The sequence below is a fragment of the Bos grunniens genome, chromosome 5, assembly GCF_055505025.1.
Source record: "Bos grunniens cultivar Pamir isolate PY7600 chromosome 5, Bosgru_T2T1.0, whole genome shotgun sequence".
Lineage (NCBI taxonomy): Eukaryota > Metazoa > Chordata > Mammalia > Artiodactyla > Bovidae > Bos > Bos grunniens.
Genome location: NC_141169.1, coordinates 25634742 through 25657349, shown reverse-complemented (window position 1 = coordinate 25657349; position 22608 = coordinate 25634742). Strand labels below are relative to the sequence as shown.

At 35.2% G+C, this 22608-nt stretch overlaps 1 protein-coding gene across 24 annotated transcripts in view; it reads right to left on the bottom strand.

Annotated features, from left to right (window-relative positions):
- The window catches only part of VEZT (vezatin, adherens junctions transmembrane protein), a 71233-nt gene that overhangs the window by 27342 nt on the left and 21283 nt on the right, over positions 1 to 22608 (bottom strand). For 5 of the 24 annotated variants that reach the window (XM_086399120.1, XM_086399111.1, XM_086399133.1 and 2 more), the window contains exons 2-6: positions 16414 to 16548; positions 12427 to 12513; positions 7076 to 7251; positions 4838 to 5113; positions 2018 to 2167 (exon numbers count right to left, since the gene is read on the bottom strand). In XM_086399120.1, the coding sequence (XP_086255246.1) occupies positions 2018 to 2167; positions 4838 to 5113; positions 7076 to 7251; positions 12427 to 12513; positions 16414 to 16548 (824 nt within the window). Of the gene's footprint in view, positions 1 to 2017; positions 2168 to 4837; positions 5114 to 7075; positions 7252 to 9442; positions 10950 to 11013; positions 11058 to 12426; positions 12514 to 13307; positions 13381 to 16413; positions 16549 to 19127; positions 19227 to 22608 lie in introns of those variants that run through there. The other 19 variants (XM_086399121.1, XM_086399113.1, XM_086399134.1 and 16 more) reach the window with 12 other exon arrangements.

The following is a 22608-nucleotide window of genomic DNA, read 5'->3' as shown; positions in this document are numbered from 1 at the left end:
ATATAATGTATTAAGTCTTTTCAAAGAAATACTTGGTAGATAATACTATTTAATTTCTTAAGGTTTCCCGTGTGAAGAATATGATCTGGCCCCTGCCTAATTCTGGATCTTATCTCATACTCCAACTGCCAACTTGCTGTGCTCCTGTCTTGGAGTATGGTGATCCTTTTTCTACACTTTGATCATGCTAAATTCATTCTTGACACAAGTTCTTTATACTTGCTGGTGCATCTGACTGGAACTCCATCTCAAGTCTCCATTTAAACTGAAGGCCTTCCTTATTATCCAATCAAAAACAGCAACCTACACCAAGCACTTTCTATCCTATTCCCCTGGTTGGTTTTTTTTTCTTTATAGCAAACATCTGAAAACTTTCTGTTCACTTTTTATTCATCATTCAGTAGAACGCAAACTCCCTAAAAACGAGGATCTTGTTTATCTTGTTCACTGCTAGGTCCCTCATACCTAGAAAAGTGACTGGCACTGGGAACTCATACAATCTACAGTCTTCGTTAGGCCCCCTCACCTGCCTCCACCCCACTTCTAAGAAATTATAAGCTCCCTGAGGCAGGAACCACGTCTGCATACCTAGTGACTAGCATATTGCTTGGCATAATAGTCACTAAATGAATAACTACTGGCGGTTAACATGCCACACTGTTATGTCTCTATTTCCTTCTATATCTTGCTTCCTTCTGCTTGAAATGCAGACTTTTTCTCCCAAGGTCAACTCCGGCTCGTTCCTTGAGGGTCAGCTCAGGTGTTGCTTCCCTGAAAGCATTCTGTGGCTTCACAGGCCAAGTACATTGTCCTGAGATGCTGGAAGGCACCCCAGGCACTCTACTGTACTAAGAGTATCTACTGACTACACTCAGAAGTTTTTAGAAGTAGGCAGTACAGGTTTTTGCTCTGTCTTCCTAGCACAATGCAGGCGAGTATTTAGGCAGTAAGGGAACTGAATACACAAGTTCCTGACTAAAATCAAAGTACTTTCTCTCAATATCCAAAGTGGTAGCATAGTACAGTATGTGTGTGTATAAATCTAGATATAGTATATCTATACACATATAGAAAATGCTTAAAGTCCTAAGTCCTACAATAAAGACACAATTTTATTTCTTATTAATTGTGTGACACTGGATAAATCTCATATAAAGTAGTGATTTTATTTCATTTTCTCATTAAGTGGGGATAAGAAAATCTAGCTGGAAAGGTTTGTGTAAGGATATAATGATAAACTTTCAAGCATTATATTCATCAGTGTCACAGTATCCAACATACTGAAGGTACAAAGTTTTTGCATCCCATTTACTTATTATTTAATCTATGAATTTTAACTAAAATAAAGATCTTATACACTTCTATTTTCTGACTACTAGAACTAATTTCCTATTTCAGTAAATTTAAGAGACAGACTTATTGTCACGCAGTCTTTAAGTGCTTATTATATATCAGACACTGCCTAAGCACTTTATATAAAATAATTCATTTGATCTAACAAAAACAGGAGAATTGTTATTTTTGTCATTCTACAAATAAAGCAAGGTACAGAGAGTTAAGAAACTTGCTTATGGTCTCTGACACAGTAACTGATACAGCCAAAATTCAGAAAGTCAATCTGACTCTAGAGCCTGTTTTTTTGAAAGGGCAAGGATTTTCTGCTGCCAGTTTATTTCCATATGATGACGCAAATTTGCCATGTTCAGTAATTTGAAAAACTGTGACCTGGAGAAGCCAGGTTCGTTTGACTTTATTATTTGGACCAGTAAAGGAAAGGACATCAAGTTTTTTCCTTGTTAAAAATGAGCCACATGCAAGCAGAAGAACTTTCTTCCTGTCTATTATTGTCATTCCCCCTGGAATGCATTTCCAGTTTTAAAATAGAAGTGATGATGGAAATCAGCTTCAAAATAGGCGATTTCAGTTTACAGTGAAGTTTTACAGGATGCAGCTATAATATCTATATTCAGGACTCTGGAAACATTGCTTATTCTTACATATAGACAGAAAAGGATATTTTTTCAGCATATATAGGGTAGCTAGCCTTGCTGCTTGAAAGTTGGCTCTGACAGTTCTGTAGACAGCTTTCCGAAGACCGATGAGATGCTGACTGGGATGCTGTCCAGCTTTATTAAATAGGCAAGCAGCACTGACCCTGTCAAGCAAACTTGAAAAGTAAAATGTGATACAACTGTACAGGTGTCCTAAAGTTTTTGTTTTCTAAATCCACAATTTTATTAAACTTAGGAAAAAATTCTTTTTTCATTACAAAATGGTTATAAATATTCCAACTCAGGTCTCATAAACAGATATTTCCCTGACACATATATAGCCACCAGAAAAAAGACAATTGAAAAAAGAATACTTCCTCTGATACAGGGGGAACAATTAATTTTAATTGAAATAATAGTAGAAATGTAGGGATATTTATTTAAGATACTAACTTTTTAATATAGATACTCTACCTGATAGAATATACCAAAGTGGTACTACTTTACATTTAGTTTTCAAAAGCCTGGTATCTACAGTAAGTAGGAAAGCCTTAATTATAAACTTTCATGTTCTTAATATGCATTTATATATGTTTATCAATCATATTTTTGGTCATTTGTACAGAACATTCAAATACTGTATAGAAATACATTCTGTACATTCATAAAAGTAGGGTAAAATTACTTACCCACCTGCAGCCACTGGAACTTACCTACCCAAAATGAAGTAGGGGACGCAGAAAGAGAACCAGTGGCCAACAGGGGAATGCAAGTAGAAAGGCAAAGTAAGGGTTACTAGGTAGGAGCATAGCTACTCTCAAAACTGTTCAAGAGGAAGCACATTTCATAAGCACTTTTCCAAAGGTAAATGGGGGACTACCTATTTGTAACAATGCCATATAATGTATTACGCTTTTATAAATGAAATTGTGATTTCATATTACAGTTTTCCAGACAATAGGCTTTCACCTAACTAGTAACCACTCCTAATAGTAAGACAAAATATTGGAATTTATAAATTTATTACAACATAACCACAAATTTGTAAAATAAGGCATCTAACTCAAAACTTAAAAAAAATGTTAAACCAAATTAAAACACATTCAGGCATTAAAAATCTATAAAAAACAGGACAATGACTGATAGAGGCAAAGAAGGGTTTAATTATTTGCTAGAGAGGAAAAATTGAGGCAGAATAAAACAGCACTAATATTTTCAACATATGGACACTATTGTTTGTGTTCCATTTTACTCAGTCTTAAAAACAAAAATATTTCTAAAAAATTATGATTCAAAATTTATTATTCCTCATAATTTTTTCCAATCCATTTACATTTAGATGGACACAAGTACAATTTTTCCAAAATTTTTTGTCTGCATTTGAGTAGATATACGTCATAATCCAGAGGAAAATCATGCCTAATTGGCCCATTTTAGCTCTTCATTCTAATTGTACACATATGGGTAAAAATGGAACAAGGACAAAGGCACAGAACCATCAACACAAGGCTAGCATTAACTGGACACACAGCCACTCTGCTTAACCAGTCAGTGCTCCTAATAAAATGTTGTACAAGTCAAGAATGAAAAGGAGCTATCACTTTTACTTAGCATACTTTTTAACTTTTAAAATTTGACATTCAATATTTGTTACGCTCTATCAATAGTGGACTTTACAATGGAAGGACCAAATTAACAAACACTGAGGGCTCTTACATTTTGAACTGAACAGAAAGAGAAGTTATAAAACCTCTCTCATGTCTCAGAAGTTTTAAACACTATTCCAAAACACAGCAGAGTGAAGAATGAGATGACTACTGAAGACTCTTCTACTTTCCTATTTCCTGATGTTCCAAATACAGCTTTTATTCAGGATTATTTAGGTTCTTCTCCAGAGCACAGCAGAGTGAAGACAGTAATGACCACCCAAAGTTCTTCTGCCTACCTCTTTTCATGATTTTCCAGATACAACTAATTAAGAGCAACATTTTTTCTTTACCATATACTTACTTCCTCCCACCTATAGGCTACAAAGGTTATATAAATTATTAAATACACTATAGTACAACTGTCATATATGAGTATTTAGGTGGCAGTGTACAGGAAACCAAAGTTTAGAGTCAGATGGAATGAACTTGAACATTTGCTCAACCATTTATAACTGTATGCCTTTAGTTGTATGCAAAATTGTCTAGCACAGTATATGGAACATAACTGGTGCTTTTCCTTTAATAACACAATAAATAGGCTGTCTATCCAGTACCTTAGTACACTTACAGCTAGACTAGTGAATATTTAATTTCCTGTATTAAATATCAGTGAGAACATATGAGAGTGTCAGTGTCATAATATTAACCTACAGAATACTATTAATACATGCCAAGATTTTTCAGAATGAATTTATGTGAAATCATCTATCATGTAAGCTGAATAAAGAGAGCATCTGGGGGTGAGTAAAGGGAACAAATATTTATTGGGTAACTATTGCATGCAATAGTTATATATATATATATAAAACTATAAATAAATATATATTTATATATATATATAATATTAAGGTCTCTATATTATCTCATATAACCACATGGTAACACAGAGAAATAATCATGATTCTCAAAATACTTTGGTTTCTCAAAGTAAATAAACAGACTCACACTACTTATTAAATCTAGCATATAATGTATTTATTTCTTCACTTAGTAGTTAACAGACTTTAATAAATACTAGAGAGAAACCTATTTTTTTCTGTAAATACAACACAGAAATGAAAATAGGTAATAAATATTCTAATTTAACTAGGTAGTAGAAAATAGTTATTTAAAAAATAAAATGAAAAATGAACTCACAGTGTAAATCCTCTGGAAATGACTTCAGTTTCTTGAATGAGACGTAAAGCTTTTCTCACAAGGTTAGTAAAACCTCGGCTATCTGTTGCTATATCTTCCAAATAGACACTGTATTTTTTTAAAGTTACTTGTAGTTTTGCTGTCCTCCATAATCGCAAAGCTCTTATGATCAGATAAACAAATACAATCACTCCCCATACCAGCCAGGAAGATAAAATCCACCAAGTGGGAAGCATAACAAGCAAACTAATGAAGGCAAATACCACTGAGACATCCCTGGAACAGAGAAACAAAGAAAATGATATCCATCAGTCCAGAGAAAGATGAGTTTCTCTAGTTAGAATTTATGTTTTCTAAAACAGATAAAATGCTAGCTTCTCTATAAACTATGGCTTTATAAAATATGACATTTAAAAAAATAACATGAAACAGTTAAAAAATATCTAGTACCACTATCTAGTTGCTAGATACCACTGTCTAAAGCTAGTAAGTTTAGGTGGTAGATATAAATAGGTGTCTTCTGATATGTACTCTTTAACCTAATAACAATTACAGATTTTAAAATCTGATTTTAAAAGTATAAAAGTAAAAAGCTTTAATTTTTACTAGTTTTTAATACTAAAAACCTTATCAGCTATATTCCAATACAAAATAAAAGTTAAAAAAATAACTAAAAATGTTTCATATTTGGAGATATTATGCGGTCTTTTTTCCCAAAATCAGACTCTAATTATTTGTGTGAAAACATATAATATCTCAAAAAACTATTAGCATTTTTCCAATTAGAAATAATATATACTTTGAGTAATTGCTTTGAATAAAGTCATCTAATTTTAAGTTATCATTACAATTCTGGAATATACATATTTACCGCAGACCATAATATGGACAAGCTTTGTACTTTTATACTGCTTTAAGTGAAATCAAAAGACGTATGATATTTTTAAATTTAGTCCAATTACAAACCTATAAATTTCTTTCAAGCAGTGAAGGCTTTGATGAAAATGTTTAAATATAAGAAGGCAAATACAGGGGAGTTATATCTAAGGATATCCAAGAAACATCATCATTAACACTTGAAGATAGTTACAGTCAAATTATAAAGAAAATAACACATAAGAATATTTAATAAATATTTGCCTGCCAAAATCTCCCTTGGAATTCTTTGCTGTTAGGCAATATTGGTAATATCATAGCAAAATCTGATCATATACTTTTATATATTTATAGCAAACCTATAAAGGATTTATAGGCCTCAGACTTGCTTAATCACCTTTGTGGTCAAAGGATTACAAAGTTGTAAAATTCTGAAACCTATGATTCCTTAGCAGCTCCTTAAGTTCTTAAATTTTTAAATGGTAAGGTGCTGTACACTTCATCATGACAGTATCTGAATAACTACACATTTGGAAAACACTATATATGGCTGCTGCTGCTGCTGCTGCTGCTAAGTTGCTTCAGTCGTGTTCGACTCTATGCGAGCCCATAGACTCCTTGTTACAAAATGAAGCGTTTGTCCACATGACAGGAAAGACAGATAAATTCAGAACACTGAGGCCAATGAATGTAACTGCCCATATAACTTGAATAGTTTGAGCAATAATTTAGTTCATTTAATAAACTCATACTTTAATAGAAAGAGGATATTAACAGTTCTGAAGATATAATTCCTTATTACTATACATATATATATTTCTTTTTTAATAGATGATGGCCCAGGACTTGTGCATTAAACACAAATACTTCAAGTGGTTGACAAGTTTTAAGACAATTTGAATTGTCTATGTTCCCTATGATCTCATCTCACCTAACAAAGTAGGAATTGACTGTTTATCTCCATGTCTCATACTCTCCTGGGTGTCTCTACAATGTAATTATTATATAATCTATTAAGGGTAAGAAACGTGAAGAACTGGCTAGGACTTCATGCACACATGTGTATAAGAGAGATTCTTTTTTGGCGTATGTTAATCCTGCTTGTTGGGCTGTTATACACAGAACTAATTACACTGAGTTGCAAGTACATAATAGTCAAACTGGATGTTTTTTCCCACTTTCATTTTAAATAGTATTTTGTTAGAAGGTATCCTTTTTTTTTAAAAAAAACCTCTGGCATATCATTATATTAATTACAATGCTAAAATGTTTATAATGCCTTTATCATGGAGAGGATGATGACAGACTTCCTCTACTAATACTCTAAATGTAAACAAAGGATAGATGTTTTCTAGACAGTACCAAATATTAGGGGTTGCCAGGGAGCAAAGTGTTGGAAGGTGTCCATTTTCCTGTTGTTGAGGTTGCCCTGCAGACAGGATACTGGGATCAAGCAGCTCAATCAGCTCCACATCCTCTTGTAACAGGACTTCCTGTTGCAGGATAGTATGGAGTGAATCAAGTCGGAATCCAATATCCTTGCCATTGAAAGACCAAAGAGAGGAATTAATACACACATAATTTTGTATTAAATATTAAGCTCCTACCATGTTAATAAAACTAGAGGTGTTTATTTTCAGTATAGACTACAAGAAGAAGAAACAATAGTCAATTTTCAGTATGATGTACAGGGTTATATTTTTACAGTAAATATGAAACAAACAAAAAAACAGAGGTAGACATCATCGAGCTGCATATTGAGTGAAATATGTATTTTTTACAGATTAATAAACCTGTTAAGCCTAATTAATTAAATGGCTGCAAAACAACATGGAAAATATAATCCTCTAATAGATATGCTGTCCCTAGATACTGTAACAATATAGCCAACATCTAAGAATAACATCAGCAGGATCAAGGCTTTCTAAAAATGAAATATTCGAATATTAAAAAAATACATCATTAAGGAATATAATACAAAATGGCCCTAATGTGTGCATAGCATTTTATAGCTTACAAAATGCTTTCACATATACTAGCTCATTTTTTCCTCCCTCTTTCCCTTTTATCCATCTATCAAGGAATATCTCCTAACATACCAGGCAACATGCTTGACACCAAAAACACAAAAAAATACACAAGACATACAAGTCTTTACTCTTAGAGAGTTCAGAGTTTAAAGGAGAGGGCTGAAAGGTAAGCAGTTACAATATAAAGTGCAGACAAGTGTGACGAGGTATAACTAAGTTATTATGAAAACGGCATTGAGGGAATAAACCGGCAACAAAGAGAAAGTAAAAGAGCCTAAGCTTAGTTTTAAAGAATACACAAGAACTGACCAGATGAAAGAGTTGGAAGAGTGGGATGAGACAGAATGAAAGCAAGCCTCTTCTAGTTTGGGGACCTGTAAGTGACCAATATTAGTTTTGGGCAGAGTATACCTGGTGGAGAGATGAGAGATGAAGCAGCAATGTTAGAGCAGTTCTCACAGTAACCCTGTCATGTACGTTATCATTTTCTGTCCATTCTATAGAGGAAAAAATGAAGCCCAAAGAAACCAAGTAACTTTCCAGAATTCTGATTTTAAATCATATGTCTTTGGTAGTTAGTTGATTCTGCTTCCCTGAATATAGTCTTCTCTATCAGAAAATTTAAATTTTTATTTTGCATCTGATTCAAGAATAGAATGAAAAAAAAAAAAAGAATAGAATGATCCTGTTGTATGATAAAAAATAAAAGAGAACTTTCAATGGACAAGACCTGTAGCAATCAAAGTAAAATCAGTTAGGTCTAGGGTTTCCTCTTCTTAGTTAATCATTCCCACACCACAGACTGTAGCCCGAGCTCATCATGAGGACTTAAGCAAGAAGGCAGTGATCCACATACTACAAGTACATATCCTCTTGATCATGGGTTGTACACATCACTTTTAGAGAAGAATGTTTTTAATATGAAGCCTATTTGGATATATTTCTTATCAATAACAATAATAAAAAAGAATCTCAGTGGAATGCTGATCTTCTGTTTAGCCCGATATGGATTTTACCATCTACTGATATACCCTGGACATACCTCTGCAGCACTTTTATGGCTCATGTTTGAATTACTGCTTCCTCTCATTTACAATCCTAACATTAGGAACTACTCAATTTTTTGACATTCCATCCCACTTTCATAAACAGAGAACAGCACGACTTACTTTATACTACTGTTGAGGGTGGGAAGGGGGACAGGGGCTGCAGAATATCAACAGCAGGTGGGCAATGGGAGGCAGGGAGGGCAGTGGGTGGGGCAGGGTAGCTTTTCAAATAATCTTTGAAATAAATCTTCATGTATGCCTTATAATTTGGTTTTGATTACCCCATCAGACAGGATCATATTCAGATGTAAATATTAAAAATAAAACTTTTGCTACAAAAACTTGAAAGCAGGCCTTTTATGAGACTTCTATGTACTTATATATGGGTAAGTTTAAAAGAAGCCTAATTAAATGAAGGCCAACACTGACAGAGAGGGGGAAGCTATTAACATAGGTGGGAGCTATTCCTCTACACAGGCTCTCTTATGGACCTGCTGCTTCATCAGGAACTCACTTTCTTCAACACCACTCCTTGGCACCAGATCTGCTTTGGGGATAAAGCTTCCCCCTAACCAGTGTGATCCGAGGTAATACTGATAGTACTGGTGCTCTGTGCTGGGGGGAAGTGGACTATGTGAACTTTGGCTTACCCTCAACAAGTCTTAGTGTCAAGACTTAGTGCCTGGGTTTACAGCCTGGTCCCACAACTTAAGCAAGTTAATTTTTCTGTTCAGTTTCCTCATCTGCAAAGAGGACAATAATAGTATCCACTTCATAGGGTTGCTGTAAGGATTAAATAAGTCAGTATTTATAAACTGCTAAGAGTATCCAGTGCCCAGTAAGTACTATGTAAGTGTTAGCTCCTAGTGTTTTTAGTACATATGAAATACTTAAAAGTACAATAAAGAAAACCATGTATAATATAAAAACTTACAGTACATAGCACACATAATTATTACAAGGTTGTTGTAGAAAAGAGATCCAACAGGCTGTAGGTTCTGAGAAAGGTCCTGAGGAAGAGCTAGAACTGCTTATTGAAAAGATTCCAATCATAGAAAAATGGAACACAATTCACAGTATATACATATATATATATATATATATATAAAAATACATATAAAATAGTACATATAGAGAGACTAGGCAAGGAATAAACAAAAAGGAAGACTATACTGGGCTGATGAAATACTGGTGCATAAAACTGGAAAGGCAGATTAAGGCCAAATTATGCAAACACTTTCATGCCTGTCAAAGTGATGAACTGGACTTGACTTGGTAGGCAGTAGGTATCTTTTTAGAAATTAAACAGGGAAACAGCATGAGAAGGTAACTTAGGAAGAATACTGCCTGGATGGAATGAAGAGTATGAGAAGCACTGCTAAAGAATAAAGAGATTTCTATTGTGGCCCCTAGGGATGAAGAAAACATATTCATGTGTCAATATACTTCAATGATCTTACACACTTTTAAATATATAGTGCTATTTAATTAAGCTGATGAGGATCAGGTGAGATAACTTCTGGGCAAGCACTTTATAGGCTAAAAAGTGCTAAGAGAGTGCCAATACCACTAGTATCATAGTTGCTATAAATTTTTTTTTAAATCTTTAAGAAGAAAAGTACTACCTTAATGAAAATGAACAATAATAAAATGTCCAGATATCATGGAGCAATTGCCAGTATCTTTATAAAAGGAAAGAGGGACTCATTCAATATCTGTATAGCTAACAAAATTTTAAATATTTTATAATCAAGAGAAAAAAGTCAAGCAACTTCATGCCACATGCCAACTGGGCAATTCTTTATTCTATTGTATGTACTTCCTAAAATTCTCCATAATCTAGGCACAAAAGAGATGCATACAAAAGCTGGCACTTTAAAGTGAAACATGACGTGAAGCATGTGGTCAGTGACAAAGATCCAAGAATGAAAAGATCAGGACTATGCACACTATGATTAAACCAAGAAAAATGTATATGCACCCATATACCTTACCATGGGGCTTCCCTCATGGCTCAGCAAAGAATGAGCCATGTAAAGAATCTGCCTGCAGTGCAGGAGACGCGGGTTCGATCCAGGGGTAGGGAAGATCCCCTGGAGGAGGCCATAGCAACCCACTCCAGAATTCTTACCGGGAGAACCCCATGGACAGAGGAGCCTGGTGGGCTACAGTCCAGGAGGTCGCAGAGATTCAGACAAGACTGAAGAGACCAAGCACGTACCTTACCACAGTTCTAATATCACTGAAGAATGAAGATGGCTCCACCTGTATAGAGACGATATTCTACGTAGATGAAAAGATACTTCATTGACATTCTCAAAACACCTATGGAGATGAACCCTAAACAGAGAACCTGCCCAAATGGATTGCTAAAAAGGTAATTTTAGTCAGTAAAAACAACACACAAACTAGAGAGGTGGTACACTATAACGGAAAGAGCCTGGGCTTTGAAACCAGGAGACTTGGGTTCAAATTCTGACTCACTTTCTAGCTGAACATTTTTGAACAACTCTCTTCATGAGTATTCTTAACCAAACTGAAATATCTGAACCTCAGGCTTTCCAAATGGTAAACCACACTGAACCTTATATGGTGTTTAGATCACCAAATCAAAATGAGAAAGCACTTTGTAAACATCCCTTATCAAATGATAATTTACAAGAATAATAATTAAATTATCATCTTAAGGTCATAGGCCAGCAGAAGATTCTGAAATGTGCTTACTTGTGAGAGAATTTTATTTTTTTAAACTATACTACCTATTATTAATATTAGGATGTAAAAACGTTGAGGCACTCCTTGGGGCTCAGAGATTAAGCAAGTCTTTGGGAAATTCTCTGATTTATCAATCCCAGAAGACTATATTTTATATAAGAAGTTGTCAGAGAATGGTGCGCTTTCCTGGTGGCTTAGACGGTAAAGAGTCTGCCTGCAATGCAGGAGACCTGAGTTTGATTCCTGGGTTTGGAAGATCCCCTGGAGGAGGGCATGGCAACCCACTCCAGTATTCTTGCCTGGAGAATCCCCATGGACTGTAGCCCGCCAGGCTCCTCTGTCCATGGGGTAGCAAAGAGTCAGACGCAACTGAGTGACTAAGCACACAGCACAGAGAATGGTAAATGAATGATAAATAAATTAGGGAGGAACCACACTCTTGATTTTGCCCAAACTTTGTAATCAAAGGCTGTGGAATAGAGATAATCAAGTTCCTAATGAAAAGAGGGAAGATCCCACTAACGGATCTATTTTCTAACTCACTGAGAGGAATACCTGTCATTGGAGGAAGATGGCAGCAGGACATGAGTAATCTAACAAATAGGTCTTCAATAACCATCAGAATATCCTATTCTCAGTAGCTAACAACCTCTTAGAAGATCTATGAAATACTACTGAGTCCATATGCAAAGATACCCAGTTACTGAAGAATCTCCTTTTTCTTTTTCCTTAGGTGATACAAACTTTTTTAACACTTCACGAAGTGGATACTCTCCTTTTAGAGAACAGCCCAGAATTTCTAATTAAAATTAGTCACTGCCCAAATCAATGGCAAAACAAATTTGGATTCATTGATTTTTCTCATTGGAAAAGAAACTGGAGTCCTGAAAAGTGACCAAAAAGTAAAGTGAACACTTACCAACTTGTGAAGTAAGTCATCATTCTTATTGGACTGAGCCAAAATCCAACTCTTGATGGTTTCAGCCACTTTTAACAGGATGCCTTGCTGAAGGAGATGAATGACATTGTACAAGATTATTAAACCACACCTAAACATCAGAAAAACTTCAAATAACCTACTTCTAATTAATCACATTTTTTTAATCAGAAAAAGAAAGTTAAAATCATCTAGGTTGTAATTATTGGAGAAGGCAATGGCACCCCACTCCAGTACTCTTGCCTGGAAAATCCCATGGATGGAGGAGCCTGGTAGGCTACAGTCAATGGGGTCGCTAAGAGTCAGACACGACTGAGCGACTTCACTTTCACTTTTCACTTTCATTCACTGGAGAAGGAAATGACAACCCACTCCAGTGTTCTTGCCTGGAGAATCCCAAGGATGGGGGAGCCTGGTGGGCTTCCGTCTCTGGGGTCGCACAGAGTCGGACACGACTGAAGTGACAGCAGAAGCAGCAGCAGCAGGTTGTATTATATGCTGTATAATATGCTTTGCTAGTATGTCTCAGTCTCCTTCTTGATCCCGAATTTAATCGTATATCAGAATCACCTGGAGATTTTAGCTAGGAACATACTCCCAGGCTCCCCAACTAAATTCAGATTCAGTGAGTCTGGAATGAGACCTGGAAACCTTATCTTGGGTACACTATGTATTAATACTACCTGTGTCAACATGATGATGATATGGGTATTTTAAAACGAAAACCAAGTGCTCCAAGTTCTCAAATATTAAGAACATTTCATTCTACAATATTAAAGCAGAAATTTATTTTAACAATTTTAGAATAACTGTCTCATATTGAAATGTGTTATATTATTGAATCAATCAAAAATTCAGTTTACCTTATTAGCTCATTTCCTGAGCAGGCCAGTAAATGGAGTTTACATTCACTGAGTGACTATAATATTCCAGGTACTGAAAAAGGGTTACGGGAACAAAGATGAATATACATAACTGCTGTTTTCAAGAACTTAGAAGAGACAGTACAAATAGTTACAAATTAATGTAAAATCTGGGCTTCCCTGATAGCTCAGTTGGTAAAGAATCCATCTGCAATGCAGGAGATCCTAGTTCAGTTCCTGGGTCGGGAAGATCTGCTGGAGAAGGGATAGGCTACCTGCTCCAGTGTTCTTGGGCTTCCCTTGTGGCTCAGCTGGTAAAGAATCTGCAGTACAAGATTCTGTAATGCAGGAGACCTGGGTTCAATCCCTGGGTTGGGAAGATCCCCTGTAGCAAGGGAAAGGCTACCCACTCCAGTATTCTGGCCTAGAAAATTCCATGGACTGTATAGTTCAGGGGTCACAAAGAGTCAGCCACGACTGAGCGACCTGCACACTTTCTTTCACAATGTAAAATCTGGAGAAGTGTAGGAGGAAGGAAGTCAAGAGGAACTAACACTGGAGCTAAGCCCAGGCAAGGGACAAGGATGAGTACAGGAGGGAGCCATGGAAGCATTTGTCCTGCAGACAGTGGCAGCTAAGAGTTTGGGCTGGCAAAGAGCCAAGGGAAGAACAGAAGAGCAATGAAGTTTAAAAAGTACACTGAGATAGATTTTAAAAGACTGTGGTCTTAATAATTTTGAATTTATCCTATAGACTATGAGGAGTCATGGAAGGTTAATACAGGGAAGTGAAACAATAAAAATCTGCATGTTAGAAAAATAACTGGCAAACAGAGCAGTGGCTGTACTAGCAAGGAATGAGTGTAGCCAAGAAGCATGATTAGGAGGGTACATAATAGTCCGGCTAAATAATGATAAAAGCTTGCACTAGGGTAGTAAAAACAGCAATAACTAAGGATTAGATTTTAGAAAGAAGTTGAAGTTACTTTACTGTAACTTCACTTTACTTTACTTTACTGTAAAAAGTTACTTTACTTTACTGTAACTTCAACTTCAACTTCTTTAGAAAGAAGTTGATTTACTGACCAAATCAATGTTAGAGTGTGGGAAACTGTAAGATAAATTGAGAGGGTAGTAATTTGGGAATACAGAAAAATATTTTGTTTCAGGGGTGCTGAGAAAAAAAGCTCTGCTCTAGGGATGTTGAATATGAGTTTCCTGGAGCACAGGCAGATGGAAATGTCTAACAAGTATCTGGAACTCAGTGAAAATGGAGAATAGACAAAAAACGCCAGTGAGGGCAAGAAAGTAGATGAGATAGCTCAGAAAAAAAGAGACCAAGCAGAGGACTGATGCTAAAACTTTACGGAAGGAATGTTTAAGAATAATCCCAGGAAAAGAAACCAGAAAAATATACAGAGAATGAATATTCATGATGAGAATACCAATACAGAATACTCAGTAAGTATCTAACAATCACATTTTCTAAAAAAAAGTCTAAAAATGGTGACTGTTTCATCATGAACTCATACAGAAAATTTGCTTTGCTTTCCAAAGGAAATAACTGAAACTTCATCACTTGAACAGAATCTGGGGGGCAATTCTAAAAATATATCCCCTAAAAAGGAACAAGAAATCTTTTTAAAATATAGCTGCCCCAGATTTATATAGAAAAAATTCATTTTAGAGAGATGTACCTTACGCAGTTGAAATGTATAACATGAAGATTAAACGAACTTTCTGGATATGTGGTAATTTTGAAAAACACTTTCTGGCTATGCTTTTAACTGCTCCTCAATTTCTGAGAGGATGAACTTTAAACTCTTATTTATTTATAAACTAATAACAATATTTCTAAATGTAAAAATACTGTCATAAGTGAAAAGAATTAAACACTTATAAAACCCAAGTTTACACACACACACACACACACACACACACACGAGGTCAATGTCCATCTCCAGCCCCAACACTATCCCTTGACCCATCCTTTGTCTTTTGTTGCCAAGTAATCTCAAATTCAAATTTTAATCTATGAATAATCTTTTAGATATATCTTTAGGTTTTGCTTTTAAAACTTTCCCCAGAGGTGCTTGTATTTGAAAGGAACAAGGAGAAGAAAGGACTTAGGTAGGGAGGACTCTCAGCACTGGTTCTGGCCTGTGTGCTCTCACTCCCTTAACTCCTTCCTCGTGAGAGTTAGCTAAAAAAACACCGCTTCCCTGGTGTTTACTCTGCTGTTGCCTTTGGGTCCAGCTTGGTTACTTCACATTTTAGAGTTTTTTCCTAAGAAGAACAAAAGGAAAGATCCTTCCCTTTCTATCTTACAGAGTAAATGATTAACTGAAAACTTTAAAATCTTCCTCCCAAAAGTAACTGACTCCTATATTAAAACACTGATTAAACTAGAATGCTCAAGAAATAAGGTAATCTAGTTATATTTTTTTCTGTTAGAATTCTTTTTGTTAAAACTGAAATGTACTGGAATATTTTATTTTAGTAAATACAATAATAGAGCACAAATCAATTTAGTGAACCTAATTATTGGTGGCTTCTTCTAGTACCTCAGCCTCCCAATGCTGTATATCAACTACGAAATACTTACTATATAAAAATATATGATACTGCAGATATAAAGGGCAGCAGAAATTGAGGTAAATATACTTACTCCATTAATATCTTTGAAATAATTTATTAAATATAAATTTGCTTTCTCTTAAAAAAATCTAAAGAAAAAAATTCTAGTTATTGTAGGATCCTATAGTTGGGCTCCCATTAGGTATTAATTTTTATCTTTTCGTTTTTTTTTCCTGGTTCACTCTAAGTAACTTCAATATTTAAATAAGCAATATATTTTGATCCTCAATCATATTAATTTCAATTCATTATACAAATTACCTATGAGATAGTCCAAAATACCAAGGATTCATGTTTATCTGAACAGATATATACCACTGATGAAATAAAAATTAAAGTCTTAACCAGTGCAGGGGAAGAACATGGAGGTGCCAATAAGGTATTTTTTGGTAAGGATAAGGCTAAAGGCAATTTAAATAATCAGTAAAAGACAAAAGACTGAGTCACAGAGAATGAAGACACCTTCTTACTTTTGGCAGGGCTCTCGCAGGAGGCTTTTGCTGTCCCTCTGTCACTGCGCTTTTTTCTGCTTTTGGTGACAGAGAAGAACATACTTCAAAGTCTGTGTGTCCCAGATCCTGTAAGTACTGGTAAAGTGGAGAATTCTGAAAGAGATATAAAATAAATTTCAAGATAATTACTACAGTTGACCTTTTAACAACGTGGGTTTGAACGACAGGGCTCCACTTTGATGATTTTCAAAAATAAGTACACACTACAGCACTAGCACTGCATATGGAGGGGTGGCTGAAGCCCAGGGAGAGGAACTGAGCGTAGGGAGGGCTGCCTGTGTGGTTATACGAGGGTGGTGCCTCAACCCCCCTATATTTCAAAGGTCAACTATTTCAAAAGTTTTAGAGACCAAATTCAACATTATGACAAGTATGCCCAAACTGAATTATTTACACAACGCCACTTAACATCAAAAGAAAAAAAAAATCAACAAACAATTCAGCAGGGTTAAAACTCAAAGGAAAAACTAAATAAAATAGACATTCTTTGAGTGCCAGCAAGAAAAAATGAATTTAGGAGTATAAATAGATTTAAGCAATTTTTGTCCAAATTTTTGTAGTATTAGAATAAATCGCTTCAAAATAGCTAATCCTGGCTAAATATAGCTCCAAAAAGGGCTCACAGTGAAAAATAGTTATTACTTGAAGCCAAGGAGCAATGATTATAACTGTATCAATTATAAATTTATCATACAATCATACTGATTAAGTCAATCAGGCACAGATGAGTATTACGTATCATTTGTCAGCACTGAAAACAAACTTAAAAAACCAAGAAAGTTACCAAAATAAGCTTACATACAAGCATATGGCAAATAAGAGACAGTGCAGGTTAAGAACAAAAACTGTGGAGCCAGACTATTTGGATTTAGATCCCAACATTGCCTCCTACCAGCTTGGTAACCCAAGGCGATTTATAATCTTTCTATGCTTGGGCTGTCTAATCTAAAAACAGATATAATAATTAATACCTAAACCATGGGGTTCTAGGACTAAATAAATATATAGCATTTGGAGTAGTCCCTGCTGCTGCTGCTGCTAAGTCTCTTCAGTCGTGTCCGACTCTGTGCGATCCCATGGACGGCAGACCACCAGGCTCCCCAGTCCCTGGGATTCTCCAGGCAAGAACACTGGAGTGGGTTGCCATTTCCTTCTCCAGTGAATGAAAGTGAAAAGTGAAAGTGAAATCGCTCAATTGTGTTCGACTCTTCGCGACCCCATGGACTGCAGCCCACCAGGCTCCTCTGTCCATGGGATTTTCCAGGCAAGAGTACTGGAGTGGGGTGCCATTGCCTTCTCCAGAGTAGTCCCTAGCACACAGTAATTGTTCAATCTACACCTCAACTTTATATAAGCTATGTGCCAAATGCAGGTTATAGAATAGAACAAACAGAAACATCCTCATCACTATCGAATGAAAATCCATGGGACAATTCTAGATAAATGCTTTACCATCATCATTACTACTGTTATTCCCGTTTCATAGATGAGGAAAGACTCACTCACCTAGAGGAAGCAGGATAGGTCTCACTCCAAAGCTAATGCTCTGAAATATTGTGCTATATTACCTAAAGTTACAAACAGCCTCCTGTGTTTAGAAAAGAAGACACCAAAGAAGCTTACGTACAGTTTAGTACAGAGACATGAAGTAAATGAATAATTACAAGAATGTACTGGTTGATATGGAAACAGAGGAGAGGCATCTGAATGAGACCAATACTTTAAGGGAATATATCTTTGAATTTGGAAACATGAGGAAGAGTGGGAATTTGCTGGACTGGTAGCAATTCACTGGCTATTAATTTGAGAGAATAAGAAGATGAATGCCTTCCTTTAAAGCTATGTTTAATCTCTCCTTTGAGAAAAATAGGCAAAGCATTTAAAAATAAGGAGAAAGAACTTACAGTCTCATCCCTAAATCAGACTTAAAATCTCTAGTGGCAGAAATGGTTAATCTTTCTATTACCCATAATGTTTTTTCAAATATTGCCTTGAGTTACTCAACCTATATTTTCAAACTGAACTGTGAATCCCACCTTGCTCTGCCCCTAGAATGGCAAAAGAATAAGAATACTAGTTCTTGTGGGCTGACCTTTAGAAAAGTTTACATATTTAAAAACAAAACAAAACCCAAACTTGTTTTTAAGACAGTAGAATCCTTTCTTCAAACGAATTCCCATGGGGAAGAACAATAAATAAGATGGATCAAAGTGGAGTTATTCTAATTCAAGGGTCATCAAACTTCTTTTGTAAAGGCCAGATAGTAAACATTTTAGGCTCTGCAGGCCATATGGTCTCTGTCGCAACTAATCAAGTATGCTGTAGTGTGAAAGCAGCCACAGACGACACACAGACCGATGAATGTGATTATGTTCGATAAAACCTTATTTATGGAAATAGTGAACTTCTTACAGTTTTCACATGTCACAAAATAACATTCTTTTGATATTTTTCCCAACCATTAAAAATGTAAAAACCATTCTTTGTTCACCATCCATATAAAAATAGGCACTGAAGGAGTACAAATTGGCCCAGAGTTTACTGCCGACTCCCTACTCAATCAAGATCATGAGGCACACTTTTGACTGCTAACTGCTAACTGTTCTCTGGGAAGGGGCTTAGTGGGTGGGGACCGGGCCAAATTTCTTTTTATTCAAACTGTAAGGCCCTACCTTACAGCAAACTAGCTGATGCTATGTCCAGCAATGACTTCAATGTCCCTTCCTTTTCCAGCTTATGTCACAGCTCACAAAATAACAAAATGGAGTATCTGTAACAGATTTTTAAAAAGTGATTACACAGAAGAGATACAATAAATACTCTGTTCTCCCTTTTTGTTTGCACATTAACTAAGAACATATGCCCTCAGCTTGGATAACCACAGTATGAACCACTATTTCATATTTCACAAAACAGCAACTACTAATTCTTTAGTAAATTCTGGCTTGCCAAGCCATCACTGCTTTGTCTCATGACTTTATGTAACTAAGTTTTTGGCAAAATTTCAGAGACCTCTGAAGACCTCTGTCACCTCTGGAGACAGGGGATGAAGGTAAAGGAGGTTTAGTAAAATGTTAATTCCAGTCACTGTCATATTTCATGTTTGTTCTTCTCTCTTTTTGGCTGTTAATGCAAATCATATCACCTTCTAACACATATAAACAGACTATATGAACACTAAAGCTTTATTGATTATATTTATGATAGCATTCTGCATTGTAGCATTTATTTTACTGTTTTATTTGCACTTTTATGACTCAATAACCTTTGAGCCAAAAGAAAATTTAAAATTTAACCAATGATAACACACAAATGAAAAACAAACATCCTTTGGCTAACAAACTGAACATCAGCCAAGATGAACTGACCAAGACAGACCTTGTAAGACAAATTTTAAGAATGCAAAGGGATTTTTAGTAATTATTTTATATTAATTTAAAAACTGTTGGGCAGATAAAATTACCTTTCTCTCTGAACTACCAAATATCATCTACGCACTAACTGAAAGATCTCAGATAGCCAAATCAAGACAAGTGATTTTCAAAAATTCTTCGTCTCGAGACTCCTTTCTAGTCTTAAAAATTATTAAAGGTCCCAAAGAGCTTTTGTTTATCTGGATGCCTAACAATATTTATCATATTAGAAATTTAAAACTAAATAATTAAAATATTTATCAACTTACTTAACAATAAACCTATTATAATAGTCATGGAAACAATTAAAACATTTTAACAACATGATTTTAATGAAATTTTTTTCACAATGAAATAAATGTATTGAGAAAAGTAGGTTGTTTTATATTTTTGCAAATCTCTTATTAAAGTCTGGCATAACAGGAGGAAGTGGATGGATTTTTATATCTGTTTCTGCACTGAATCAGCTGCAATTTTTTATTTTGGATGAAGTATATAAAGAAAATCAGACCATAAACAGATATGCAGTTGGAAAGGGAGGAGTATTTTAAGTCTTCTCTGATAACTGTATTATCGAAAAACAGCCATATCAAACTCTACAAGTGATAATTTTGAAAAGGTTTAACATGAAATATGAAACCATATTGGTGAGCTTTTCATATTTTGTACATGCAAGAGAATGAGAATAATAGAAACAAATAATGTCAGTATAAAACTTGATCACCCAATATAAAACAAATTACTTTTTCTTTTACAACAGGGTGAAGCTCCATACTGCAACAGCCTTAGCCACTATATTTGGAGGTTCGGGACTATTAGGCTTAAAAACAAATACACATAAATTTCTGTGATTCATACAATGAGTATTACTATAGGTTGATTCAGCTTTAGAAAGGGACTTTTTGTATGTGTGTGGAGGGTAAGGCAAAGTAGGTGGTGATAAATAATTTTCCTTGTTATAACTTTTTCCCTTGGTTCAAGGGAATAGAATCAAAACGTTTCAGTTGTTTTCTTGAAGAGAAACTATTAGCACTGGATTCAAACTACAATTTTGTAGTACTGGAGAATGTTACTGCTGCCAAAAGAAATATGAGAAATCCCAGACACAGCATGTGGGAGCTTCTCCTCAGGAAATCCTTGTGGTTCACTATTCCTGTAAATTTTAGCTGACAGAAAACACACATCATAGCACCAGAAAGAATTTTGCTAAATGCAAAAATGCCACAAGTCTTTGGTTGTGCTAAGATTGTTCTGATGGCTAAAATATACTCTTGTAAGAAAGTAAACATAAAATAAGACAGGAAATCCCAATATTTTTGCTAGCACTGCAATAAAATGATTCTTTAAGTCCCAGATTACCTGCATTTCATGCTCTCCGCAAAACAGGAGATCCCATGCCAATGGATATATAAAGTTTGAACAACTCATTTAACCAACTGTTTATTTTCTCCATGATTTATGGTGCATTCCACAGAAGTGCCAGTACTATTACTGCTGATTTGCATTTTAAAAGATTAACTGTGCAGAAATGGAGGTGATGTGTAAAATGCTCTTATTAATATGTTTTCTCTTTTAAACCGCTTTAAACCCTTACAGGTAGAGCAAGTTGTAATCTTTCAGGTTTTAGCCCAGAAAGGGAAGAAGAGGCCAAATCCAGCAGAATTAGACAACTCATAATAATAAATACTAAAAATCCCCCCGTGTGGCAGGTAATATGTATGCACAGGTGAGAAAACAAAACAGGTTGAGGTCTTTGCTAAGAAAGTTTCATTCTATGACACTTCTTATAAAACTATGGTACACTCGATACTTTCCAACTAAGTTGATGGTTTCAGGAAAATCCTCTCTTGGTCTCAGTTTCCTGAAGTACAAAGAATGCCATGAGGTTCTTAAACTTGTTCAGGTGGTAAAACAAAACTCATGACATTCTTTGGGAAACAAGACAGAAAAGTGGTACATTAAAATGTAGAATCTTGTGCTAACTCAAATGCCATTTTACCCTATGTAAGCAGTCAAGTCTACAGGATGGAAATTCTACAGATTAAATCACCCAGTTTCTTCAGCAACAAAAAAATGATACAATAAAGGTAGAGGAGGTAAAGAAAACTGCTAAAGACTAAAGGGACATATCACCCAAATGTGATGGATGGATGTTAGGATCCTGGTTTGATTGTAAGAAGACATTTCTGAGATACCTGAGGCAATCCAAACATAGGTATTAGATGATACTAGGGAATTATTAATTTTTTAGATAATTGCATCAGAGTTAGCATTAAAAAGAGAGAGTGCTTATCTGTTAGAGATGTATACTGAAGCATTTATGGGTGAAATTAAGTAATGTCTGGGATTTGCTTTAAAATACTCCAAGAAAGATGAGGGTGGGAGAGGAACAGATGAGACAGTTTGGCAAAATGTTAACAGCTGCTCAAGCTGAAGTTGGGTTATGGGCACACAGAACTTTCACTGTATTACTCTTCTTATGTATAAGTTCATTATAATAGTTTTTAAAAGTCAGATGCTAGGTTTTTCCAGAGTCTGGTATAAAAGATTTAAGAAAATGGCAGAAAAATTGAAAAAATTTAAGTTATTATTTTAGTCTAGGAAAAAGATAAGTTTATTAAATTTTAGAAAAGAATTCTCAAGTCCTTACAAACTTCCATATAATGGTACTGGTATTTTTAGTTACCTACTGAAAGAGAATATAACAAAGTACTCTCTAGCAACAAGATTTCAAGTTACC